Consider the following 12,496-nt stretch of genomic DNA (forward strand, 5'->3'; position numbering starts at 1 on the left):
ATAGTCCTTAAAATGTCTCTAATATAACCGTATACCTGGCAATTGAGCGCGCTTCGCGCGCCCACTAAGTGACTAAAAAAAATTTCTGGTGCACAATGTCTTGACCCACGATACGCCACTGACGTCAGACATAATTAATTCTCAATCCTTCAAGTAGGTACCTATGTACATGCACATGATCGCAAACAGCTGAAGCAAACACACTCATATTGTGCTTTTAATTGAATCGATATTTCCTTACACTCTGAGGGAATCATTACACCCAGATTGAAAACTCTATCATCATTATGATTACACAGAACAGTGACATGTGGTATTTGATCCAAGAAACGGGGACCCTAAATGGTTTCCATGACATTTACTCCGGCGACGATTGCTCCGCCCTAAATTCCATACACCAATCAAATGACCAACTTCAACCCTGGGTTTAACAATATATCCTGCCCTAAATCTAACCCTAAACCTACATCTTAGACGAAATTAAAGGAGAATGAAACCCTTGAAACCAGCTGAATCCATATCAAAGAGAAAAATCAAAGAAACATATTGTTGAAAGTTTGAGGAAGATTGAATGAATAATAAGAAAGTTATGAGCATTAGAATATTGAGATCACTAAAGCCATGTAGATCCTCCCATTGGCAATGCGACCAAGATCTGTGATGTCACACACGTACAACTTCCTCATTACTTTAGTACTTATTTCACTTATATTCTCACTTTTATCGAGTCTATCACAAGATGAGATGTTCTCTTTATGAGAGGACAAGTACAAAGGTTTCAAAACATTATATCATTGATGAATCGTTTGTCATATGATTAGAATGAGCGAAAAGAGATGTTTTGGGGTATATTTTCAGTGTCCAAAAGGGGAGAGTTGTTCATCTGTGACATCATAGATCTTGGTCGCATTGCCAATGGGAGGATCTCCATAGCATTAGTGATCTCGACATTCAAATGCTCATAACTCTTCTATTGCTAGTCCTATTTTACTCAAACTTTTGTTGATCTTATTCTTTGATTTTTCTGCTTTCACAAAAGCTAACTTGCTCCAAGAGTTTCATTCTCCTTTAAGCACGGCGCAATTGTCGCAGGAGCAAATGTCGTGTCAACCCCTATGTTAACATAAAAGGGTATGACATGACGGATGATCTTCGCCATTACCATTTAGGGCGGATCCAGGATTTTAGAAAGGGGGGGGTGCAGAAATAAGTACATAAATAAAAATTTTAAAATTCTGTCCCTTTTCTGTCCAAAAATACATTTAAAAAAGAGAGCGCCTATGGGAACTCAGCTTACCTCATGTCGTGCAAGTTGTCCTTCTTTGTGTATAGACGCACGGATAAAAAAAAAGGGGGGCACTACCCCCTGGGTCCACTCGTGGTGCAGGCGCAGTTTTAGGGGGGGGGGGCTTTGGGGACTGAAGCCCCAAACAGTTTTCGACCACAAAGGAAAAAAATAGATATACAATGGGCCCTATATATGCGTATATATATATATATAAATATATATCGGTATCTCAGTAATTTCAGTATCCTCACTCACCTCAGTATTTTCAGTATACCATAATGCTAACTTTCATGGAACAGGTCTATATAAATATGAAAACGAGGCAACATAATATGATGATTGAAACTGGTCAGAAGAATTACTGGATTTATTTTATTAGACAAAATGACACTTTGCCAAAAAATACGAACTGAAAAAATGCAATGAATTAGACATAAAAGTAATTTGACAAAATGGTTATAGGCGAATAGAACATTGAACAAAGTGGTGATTAGGCTTAGAAGTAATAAATAAGTGGTTAATTGACAAAATATGGCATAGCCTAAATGAGAATTATAGATGGAACGGTAAACAGACTACATGGCAATTGTAGACAAAATGGGATATGATCACGTGTGATGAGACAAATCGTGCAGTAGACAGAGTTGTCATGGTTGTGTAGACCAAATGCAAACCGTGACTGGAGTTAGACCTCCGTCCGAATGATATACCAAATATTAAAAAAACTGTAACGAAATAATAACATGCGGTTAAAGTTGCGAAGAAGGCACAGTACTGTTAAGGAAATGTGCAGAGAACCCATGCACTAATACTCAGGCTGGAAAAATATTGGGTAATTTTTTTTTACCACCACGAGGGCAATTATGTGTCCAACCAATTTTGGGCAGTATTTTACCCAATGCGGGAAGTATATTGTCCAGAAAGGTAAAAAAAAGCAGCAATTACTTTAGAATGGGCAAAATTTTCATCACACTGGATATTAAAATAAAAATGCCCAATGTTGGTTGGACTCATAATTACCCTCATGGAGCACTCTTTCCAAATATTTTTTTAGAGTGTACATGTTATCGATGAAGTGACGATCTACTTAATATACATCGTTAAGTTTCTGTATTATGTTTATTATCTTACAGTTATGTGATAAATATTCATTCAATCTTTGAAGACCGATCTTGATTTTTACCTGACATTTTCTCCCCTCATCTCTTGTGCTATTCGACTTCCTTTTTCTGTTAAAATTACTCTTTTCGCTTCACTTGTGTCTATTAAAAAACAGCGTCATGTTTTACTCTTGCTTACATTTACAGAGAGGGGATTTATGCCGACGTTCGCAGTAGCAAAGGAAGTTTTGAACTCTGGACAACTATACGGGTTTTCGCGTGCCATATCGAATGATGATTTTAATGATTCATTCAAAGATGGCAGTATCTTTGAGTATCGTGGAAACAAATTGGGAGATTCAAAGGAGTCACATCCTAAAAAGCACATCAAGAATGATACTCTCGTTGACGTTATCGAAATATCTAGAGAGGGAATTATATCAAGGGAAAATTCATCTGAGGAATATCACCTTCAAAACTTTCAGAATACAGAAGGAATCCACCGATTGCCACTCAAAATGATTGAGACGCCGTCCCCAACAGCATCACCACAACGTGGCCAAATAATAATTGTCACAACAAAACGCTCTGGATCATCTTTTGTTGGAGAATTGTTTAATTCGAATCCAGATATATTTTACATGTATGAGCCTTTGCTTCATGTGACTTTCGATGTATTGAATCACCGTGTAAAAAACGAGCAGGCCGATGCAGTAATGCTCTCTGTGTGGAACCGCACTCTCCGTTGTAACTATTTAAGTTCCAGTCAAGGACCTGATAACTGGCTGAGACGAGGTGGTTGTAAAACTTGCCAGGTATCAGAAGCATTGAACAGATCTAAGCTCATCTGTCCAGAACCGACGATCCCCAGGATAGAGGTTGGATCGATCATCTCCAAACTGTGCTCCGATCACACTTACACCGTTCTGAAAACGATAAGAGTAAATGACATCAAGGACCTAAGGAGTTTCCTTGAGGATCCGAGCTTGAACCTTAAGATCATCCATCTCGTCCGCGATCCTAGGGCAGTCATAAATTCTCGTCGTAAACTCAAAGAGCCCAACTATGATTTGAAGCGACGGAAGGGTCCTCATGCAGACGAGATCACGGATCTATGCGAGCATATGGCTAGAAATCTACAGTACAACGACGAACAACCAAGTTGGTTAAAGAGAAAATACATGCTAGTGCGCTTTGAGGATGTAGCGAAAAATCCTTTAGACGAAATACAGCGGATGTATCAGCACTTAGGAATGAAGATTCACCCGAATGTACTAAGTTGGGTGAAGAACAATACTCACAGTGTATCAGAGGCGGATCGTCCGTTTTCACGAACACGAGACTCAGATAAGGTCATCAATGCCTGGAAGAACAGTATTCCTGAAACGATAAGAAAAGAGGTAGAAGGAAAGTGTAGTCACGTGATGAATTCATTATCGTATCTACCAGTGGTGTGATACTGCACAGTGCGTACAATACAAATGTGGATATTGTTATTCTTTTTAGGAATCAACGTACACTCTACAAATTTCCAAGTTTTTTGTGGGTGAATCCCTTTCATTGTAATTAAATTATGAATAGGCCTTCTTGATACGTTTGTTTTGAAAAAACAACAACGAAACTCATCGTTATCTTTTCTATGAAAAAAAGAAGAATATTTGTGTCGTCACCTCAAGGGACCGAAGTTAGACTGTCAATATTTCTTATCTAATCAAAATTACCTCCAGTGCCGTTACTGTAGATTTGCAATCAGATCTTCCTGAAATAGAAAGGAAGGGGTAGATTTGGGGTCATTTCTACAGCTTATTTTAAGAAACCAATTTGGATTTCAAAGCATTTCTCCTATTCGATTCGCTTCTACATACCATTTCTCAGTCTATAATAAATAAATTATTTTCATCATGACCATATAGAAACTACTCGAAGAAGGTCGTATGGATTGAATTATGAAGGCGGTTAGCGAAATTGCAAATTAAAAGAAAATTAATAGATAGTGAGAAAGTGAGAGAAGGGGAGGGAGTGAGGGAGGTAGATAGGGAGAGGTGCAGAGAGAGGGAGGGAGAGAGAGAGGGGGGGGGGATAAACTTTGTGTAATCATGCTATTAATGGGGCTGAGGATGACTATACTTGTGTGGAGGTGGGGATGAGTGTATTTGTGTGAGAGGGAGAGAAACGGAGCGCCACGGTGAATATTTATTTTGGAATCTCATCTTAACTTAGAGAGAGCGTTGTTGGCTCAGTCGGTAACGCGTCTGCCCGTCGAAACGAAGATCATGGGTTCGAGTCCACCCCGGGCGGATGACTGAAGCCAGTGCGTTGTGTGTAAACGTCTCTCCCATGTTTCATAGATGCAAGCTATGTTACAATGGAAAAACACTCCGCCCCTCGGATAGGACGTTAAATTGAGGTCCCGTGTAAAGGAGAGTCACTACCTTTGCACGTTAAAACCCCACTGCACTAGTCGTATAAGAGTAGGGGGAAACCCCGGTGTAGTGGTCCACCTGCACTCCCCCCATCGGTTGTATCGGGAGGAGACACCTGCGGGTCATAGTGATTCAGTTCGCTTTTCACCTCCCGGGCACAGGTGACGACAAACAAATAATAATAATAACTTGCTTATGAACTATTTTTATTTGAAAATATATATTAAGGAAATATATAAAAACCATGTTATTATATGATTAAATTCATGAATATGACTTGTATGGAAAAGAAAAACAAGTCTAAATTTTGAGTTTTGATAGATTTATGTGAGGCAGTTTCATTAAGTTGGTACAATATGCATTCATGCATAGTTTATATTCTTACTTTCGTTGATTAAAATATACGATTTATTTTAATAGTAAATTGTTTTCACTAAGAGGAAGGAATTAACATTATGTAGAACAAAACAGTTAATACCCTTTATTAGAAACACGTATAATACCGTTAAAATGCATGCATTACCCTTCCAAGTACAATACACAACGTGTCGTCATTAGTAAAATTAATCACTATAAGAAACACTGTCGAGGGTGTAACTGTAACTTGAACAATGCATTTTGTCACATTGTTTTTACACAATATCGAGTAATACATGCAATCAATATGTTTTTCCTCTAATTTATGCAGGAATACGCAATTATTTTATATTGAACGGCACAGAATGTGATACTGGAGATATTCCACGAGCTAGGGTCAACATTGCATGCAAGAATCGTAGATGAATAATATGGAAGTAATTATTCTATGAAACTTCTGAGATGGCTTCCAGAATTGCCTATGTGTCACTCGGTTACACTTCGTAATTCCGAAGGTTCGTATTTCCGAAGGTTCTTTATTCCGAAGGTTCGTATTTCCGAAACACGTAAATTGCCTATACCTCGATGTTCGTTAATCCGAAAACGTAAAAGGGTTCGTTAATCCGAACATTTGTGGCGTTATTCCGAAGGTTCGATAATCCGAAAACGAAATAAGGTTCGATGTTCCGAAGGTTCGTTAGTCCGAAAACGAAATAAGGTTCGTTAATCATTTCGTTTTCGGACTAACAAACCTTCGGAAATACGAACCTCATTTCGTTTTCGGATTAACGAACCTTCGGAACAACGAACCTTATTTCGTTTTCGGATTAACGAACCTTCGGAACATCGAACCTATTTCGTTTTCGGATTATCGAACCTTCGGAATTACGAACCTTCGGAAATACGAATGTATGCGGTGTCACTCAATGCTTTGGACACGAAAACAGAAAAATTAACGAAAAAATACAATTATAATAACATTTTTATCAAATAATGCTAATAATAATAATAATGATTGTGCTAGTAATAATAACGATAATAATAATGATGATATAATAGTAATAATAATGATAACAAGAACAATGATAATAATAACAACAACAACAATAACAATTATAGGCCTAATAACAATCATACAAGTAATGACAATAACACAAATGATGATAATTAAAAAAATATTGGTTATTATAAGCATTGATATTACCAACCTTCATGGTAGGTCTATCATACTTTACAGATTTCTACGAGATAGCCTACACAAATATGAATGGCAAATTAAACTCGAATCGTCTTATTAACAATGTGAGCAGAACTTAAAATAAAATTCAGTGTGAAGGTAATTTGATTTTAAGATGTGATTGAATTATTTTATAAAGATGATAGATAGTTGGCAGTGGAAGTGGGGACAGGATTTTGTTTGGTATATTGCCAAAGAGGAAATCAATGTTCAGGCCTCCGTCTTCAGGTCTTAATTATGTTAATCTAGAGACTATGTGCCAATGCGCGGTACAATAGGTATTTCGTGGCGAAAGTTTTAGAAAATTGGTTAAAACAAGAATGTGTATCGATCTGCTGTTTTTTTTTAGCAATTCGCAAATCATGTAAGATCATTAATATTTAAGATAAAATAATGTAGTCATTGAACCCATACATTCGGAAGGCTATAACCATAGAGCTATCTCTTAATAGCTCCATGCTATAACTAATACAATTCCTAGGTTCCTTTTGCATCAATATCGTTCCCCGGATCGCCCCCCCCCCCCTCTCTCTCTCGCTCTCTATTTCTCCCATCCGCCGTGTAAATATGTATGTTTGTCTGTTTGTAGGGAAGGAATGTACACGGGTGATAGTGGATGTAATGTCAGTATGATATGACTGTAGGCTGGTAGGCATGATGTGAAAAAAAAAAACCCAACGATTTCTGTCTCTATAACTAAATTGAATCCGTCATCTATATATTGCAAAGGATTCTTAATTCAAATTCATATTCAGATATTAAAGGACAAGTCCACCCTATCATGAAGTTGGTTTGAATAAAAATAAAAAATAAAACAAGCATAGTACTGAAAATTTCAACAAAATCGGATGTAAAATAAGAAAGTTATGACATTTTAAAGTTTCGCTTAATTTCACAAAATAGTTATTTTCATATCCTGGTCGGTGTGCAAGTGAGGACGGATGACATCATCAATTCACTATTTCGTTTGTATTTCATTACATGGAATATGAAATATTATAATTCTCTCCTCATTGCCATATGATCATGATGACACGAAGTTTTATTCCTCATGAACGTGTGTAATAATCATTGTTTTAACATTTTGAAGTTAAAACAAAACAGTCCTTATCGTCGAATCTGTACAAAAATTAATATTGTATAAACCAAACAATAAAAAATAAAAGAAATAGTGAGTAGGGGACATCATCGACTACCTCATTTGCATATCACTGAGTTGTGCGTGTAACTGTTTTGTGAAAAATAGGTGAAAGTTTAAAATGTCCTGACTTTCTTTATTCACACCCGATTTTGATGAAAATTACAGTGTTATGCTTGTTCGAATTTTCTCTTTTTATTCAAATCAACTTTTTTTTTTTGGGGGGGGGGTGGGCTTGACTTTTAATATTCCACCCAAAATCTGCTATTTTTCTGGAATAAAGTATATAGATCGTGCTTTGCAATTAATGTGTGGGCTATATAAAATGTTGACCTTCCTGGAATAATGATTTACGGAAAAGATTATCATACAACAAAATGAAACAAAATAATAGGCTGATGACATCCTCCGTTCATTCATTTTCAAATGTACGCAACAAATCAGTTGGATGTTGTATCACACTGTGTATTCTTATTATACGATTTCGATGGAGGTTTTGCCCTTTTTCTATATGTGTTTGCGTCATTGTAAATGTATTTAGTTATTTATCATGTATTGGCCCTTTTACATGTATTTATTTATCTGAGGTCTAAAATGAAATATTTGGCCTGTATTAGATCTTTTTTGTTATAGAGCATGGTCTAGATTTGTGGCATAAGTATACTTAGGAGGAAAAGTGAAAAGAGAGAGTAAAAGAATGCTATATGATTATTAACAATGTATTTTAAGCAAAAGGGATGGGAAAGCAGGTTATCATTCTCTTAAAATAATTCCTTCTCACAATAACAAAACGTATACTAGAAACATAATATATAATTTGTCTCTGTAATCCATTTTCCTCATTGCTTATCTGATTTAACTCACGTTACAATTTTTTTGGTCAGACGGACTTTTTTAAAAATATGAATGTAGTTATACATAGAAATGAAGTGTTCTTTCTATCAAAATGAACTCGGATGAATTTTCATATTTCACACAATAATTCAGGCCTATTCCCTTGCAAAATCCTTTCCTCCGTTTCTGCTTTTAAATAGGCCTACATTGCTCTAATTTCCTTGACCATACAGAAGTCGCCCAGGATTGATTAATAGATCGGCGTGAATCACAGTAGGTGAAGGCGGGGTAAGTTGAGCATAGGGGCAAGTTGAGCCACCAGCCCTAGGCCAATAATGGATGAGTCAGACATTGTGGTGGTGTCATGCATTGATGACCCATTGCATAACCCTAACCCCACCGCATTGTTTTCAACTTTGAAACAAAAAGTACTTTTTTAGAGGGAAAATACAAATTTCAGCAAAAAAAAAAAAAAAGGGTTTGAAATAGATAAGTACTTTTTACACAAACATCTTAAAATATAATAAAGAAATAAGAACAATATTGTTAGTCCAGGTATGTATTCTCATTCTTTTCATAGTCTTTTACATGATGGATGCATAAAAAATGTGTGGATGTGAAAATATCGCAGTAAGTTCGGACTGGGGTAATTTGTGCCAGCCAACATGGGGCAAGTTGAGCCATGGTAATTCTTATGGTAATGTATAATAATAAAAAAACAACCTTAAAAAGTCATTGATATGCAGGTAGAACGGAGCAAATTCACATGACAGTTCTTTTACTTTTAGAGGATGTTAGTATTTATAGAGAATTAGCAAGTGAAAAGACTTTAAATGAAAAATTGACATGCCGGTTCTTCCCGCATAAATTTTGTACATAGTTTTTGTGGCTCAACTTACCCCAGAAGGTGGCACAACTTACCCCACAGATGGGGCAAGTTGAGCCATTTGACATCATTTTTTTCAAAGGTCACAATGGCTTTCAGTGTGGGGGTAGAAAGTTGTATATAGGTGAAAAATATTTCCCAAGAATCAAACTTAAAGGCAAGGTACTTAATACTTCAATATTATTTGTCATATCAATTCTAACATGCAAAATGCAAAAAGTGTCACAACATACCCCGCCTTCCCCTACTCTTTTTTTAACGTCTTGATTGAACGTTTATCGCTCCCATAAAGTTCGTAATCGAGCCAATACAACTCAGTAGTCATATATTCACTTATCATATTTGACACTAATTTTATCATAAAATCCACATCGTATTCATAGACTATTGTGAATCATGCGGCTGAAAATGGGGTTTCCCGAATACAGGCTTCATTCAATATACTAGTAACCTGTGCATTATTTTTTTAATAATAAGAATGATCGATCTTTTACATATGTTTTACATAGGTTAATCCATAATAATTATGGTTTCCAAATGGAGAAAGTTTGGTGTTAAGGTGATTTTTTAAACATGCAACAAGTATCATTATACCAATAACATGGAACCCATAGACATCGTCTTTGGAAATATGAAACATATCATGAGGTAGTTTCATTTTTGAAAGGTTTTACATTTTTTATCTATTAGCACCTCTATGATTTACACACATCAGTAATCTTACCATAAGACCTTTATTTTATTGGTTGCTACACTAAACATGTTACTTAGCATCTTGTACTTAGTGGGCGTGTATGGCTGGTTCAAGTTCCAATACAAAGGGTACAATTATTGTAATGACTTTAATACCACAAAGCGCGGATGTTCCGATCATGACGCAGTAGATTCAGTTAAAACAACCCTAGTTTAGGGAGGGGGGGGGGGGGGCTCCATAATGAATGAAAGAAAAAAAATATCCATTAGTAGCCTCGAGAGATTTATTACTGACATGCTTGTAGTCATACAATTGTAGATGCGTAAGATTTTTCAATGTCACCGAGTCAATCTATATACATCAAGTTGTATGTGTAACCAGTCTGCATGTCTTGGAGACGATGGCGGACATGAAAGTCATACTCTACAAAAACACCGGTGTTGATTTAACACCAGCCCGCTATCTATATCCACACCAGAGAAGCGATAAAACAATTAACACCAGTTAATAATCAAACCAGGCTAGTGTTAAATTAACACCGGCGTTTTTGCAGTGTATAGTGATTACATCATCACAATCTCAAAAAGGGAATCCCCTTTTCGTAGACTCGCTAAGACATAATGCAGTGTGTATTTGAGTTTTGTCAGACGTGTATCAATCAGATATGATTATTTACGTCTGGGACCGACCTTTAACGTCACCGTCCGAAAGACGTGACCAGGGCTCGAACCTCGAACCTCTGCATCAATTTGTAACCCAGGACCAAAATCCAATTGAAACCAGTTGGATTTCCAACTGGTTTCAATTGGTTTCAATTGGTTTCAACTGGTTTCAATTGGTTTTAACTGGAATTTAACAATTTCCAGTTGAAACCAATTGAAATCAGTTGGGCAACTGGAAATCCTAACTGGAACCAGTTGGGTAACTGGAAATGACTTCCAATTGGGAATGATTTCTAACTGGAACCAGTTGAGTAACTGGAAATCCCAACTGGAACCAGTTGGGCAACTGGAAATCCTAACTGGAACCAGTTGGGTAACTGGAAATGACTTCCAATTGGAAATGATTTCTTACTGGAACCAGTTGAGTAACTGGAAATCCCAACTGGAACCAGTTGGGCAACTGGAAATCCTAACTGGAACCAGTTGGGTAACTGGAAATTACTTCCAATTGGAAATGATTTCTAACTGGAACCAGTTGGGCAACTGGAAATCCTAACTGGAACCAGTTGGGTAACTGGAAATGACTTCCAACTGGAAATGATTTCTAACTGGAACCAGTTGAGTAACTGGAAATCCCAACTGGAACCAGTTGGGCAACTGGAAATCCTAACTGGAACCAGTTGGGTAACTGGAAATGACTTCCAATTGGAAATGATTTCTAACTGGAACCAGTTGGGCAACTGGAAATCCTAACTGGAACCAGTTGGGTAACTGGAAATGACTTCCAACTGGAAATGATTTCTAACTGGAACCAGTTGGGTAACTGGAAATCCTAACTTGAACCATTCAGTTGTGTAACTGGAAATCCTAACTGGTACCAATTGGGTAACTGAGATGACTTCTAACTGGAAAGATGGGTAACTGGAAATGAATTCTAATTGGAACCAGTTGGGTAACTGGAAATTATTTCCAATTGGTTTCCAATTGGAAATTTTCCAGTTACCCAACTGGATCCAATTGAAACCAGTTAATTTGCATATTATTTGCCAGTGTGCACAGATTAATGTTTTATGAGATTAATCATCATTAACAATGTATCTATTTAATTCTTTACAATTTCAAGTACCACACTTTTTAAAAATTAGTATTTAGAATACTTAGCAGTGAAAACCATGTTCATAAATGTTATAGATTATAATTAAAACAGATTAAAGGATAATTAGTACACCACTAACTGTTACCAAATTACATCAAATAAAAGTACATATATTTGAAGATCTTCCATATAAATATATATACATGAAAGTCTGTATTTTATCAATGCCCTTTACATTGGTATTAATAGACATATAACACTGCTTCTGTGTTGGCATGAGAAATAGTTACTGCAAATGCTAATTAATTTGTAACTAATTAAGTTCGTTCCAACTGGAAGTTCCAATTGGATCCAGTTGGAAACCAATTGGTTTCAACTGGTTCCAGTTGAAACCAGTTGCCTCCAATTGGTTTCAACTGGAACCAATTGAAACCAGTTGCCTCCAATTGGATTCAATTGGTTTTAATAGGGAAATTGGAACAACTGGAACCAATTGACAACAATTGCCAACTGGTTCCAGTTGCCCAATTGGTTTTAACTGGAACCAATTGGCAACTGGTTTTCAATTGGTTTTTAACTGGAACCAATTGGCAACTGGTTTTCAATTGGAACCAGTTGTTCCAATTTCCCTATTGAAACCAGTTGGCCAACTGGTTTCAATTGGTTTTGCCCTAATTGGTTTTAACTGGATTTTGGTCCTGGGAACTTCCCCACAGCTTGGATTACAGGCGCACGCCACAACGCCCAGTTGTATTAGATCTGCAGACACCGGCCATCTGCT

The 12,496-nt window shown here is 36.7% G+C and overlaps 1 protein-coding gene across 1 annotated transcript; it reads left to right on the top strand.

Moving 5' to 3' along the window:
• Positions 1–2,600: 2,600 nt before the first annotated feature.
• Positions 2,601–4,336, top strand: LOC129255528 (carbohydrate sulfotransferase 1-like). The gene has a single exon (XM_054893877.2). It carries the CDS (start codon positions 2,607–2,609, stop codon positions 3,843–3,845), a length of 1,239 nt encoding a protein of 412 aa, XP_054749852.2. The 5' UTR covers positions 2,601–2,606; the 3' UTR covers positions 3,846–4,336.
• The last annotated feature ends 8,160 nt before the right edge of the window (positions 4,337–12,496 follow it).

The sequence above is a fragment of the Lytechinus pictus genome, chromosome 3, assembly GCF_037042905.1.
Source record: "Lytechinus pictus isolate F3 Inbred chromosome 3, Lp3.0, whole genome shotgun sequence".
NCBI lineage: Eukaryota > Metazoa > Echinodermata > Echinoidea > Temnopleuroida > Toxopneustidae > Lytechinus > Lytechinus pictus.

What these genes read in the sequence shown, in the direction of transcription:
- LOC129255528 (XM_054893877.2), top strand. Translation starts at nt 2,607, where the DNA reads ATGCCGACGTTCGCAGTAGCAAAGGAAGTTTTGAACTCTGGACAACTA.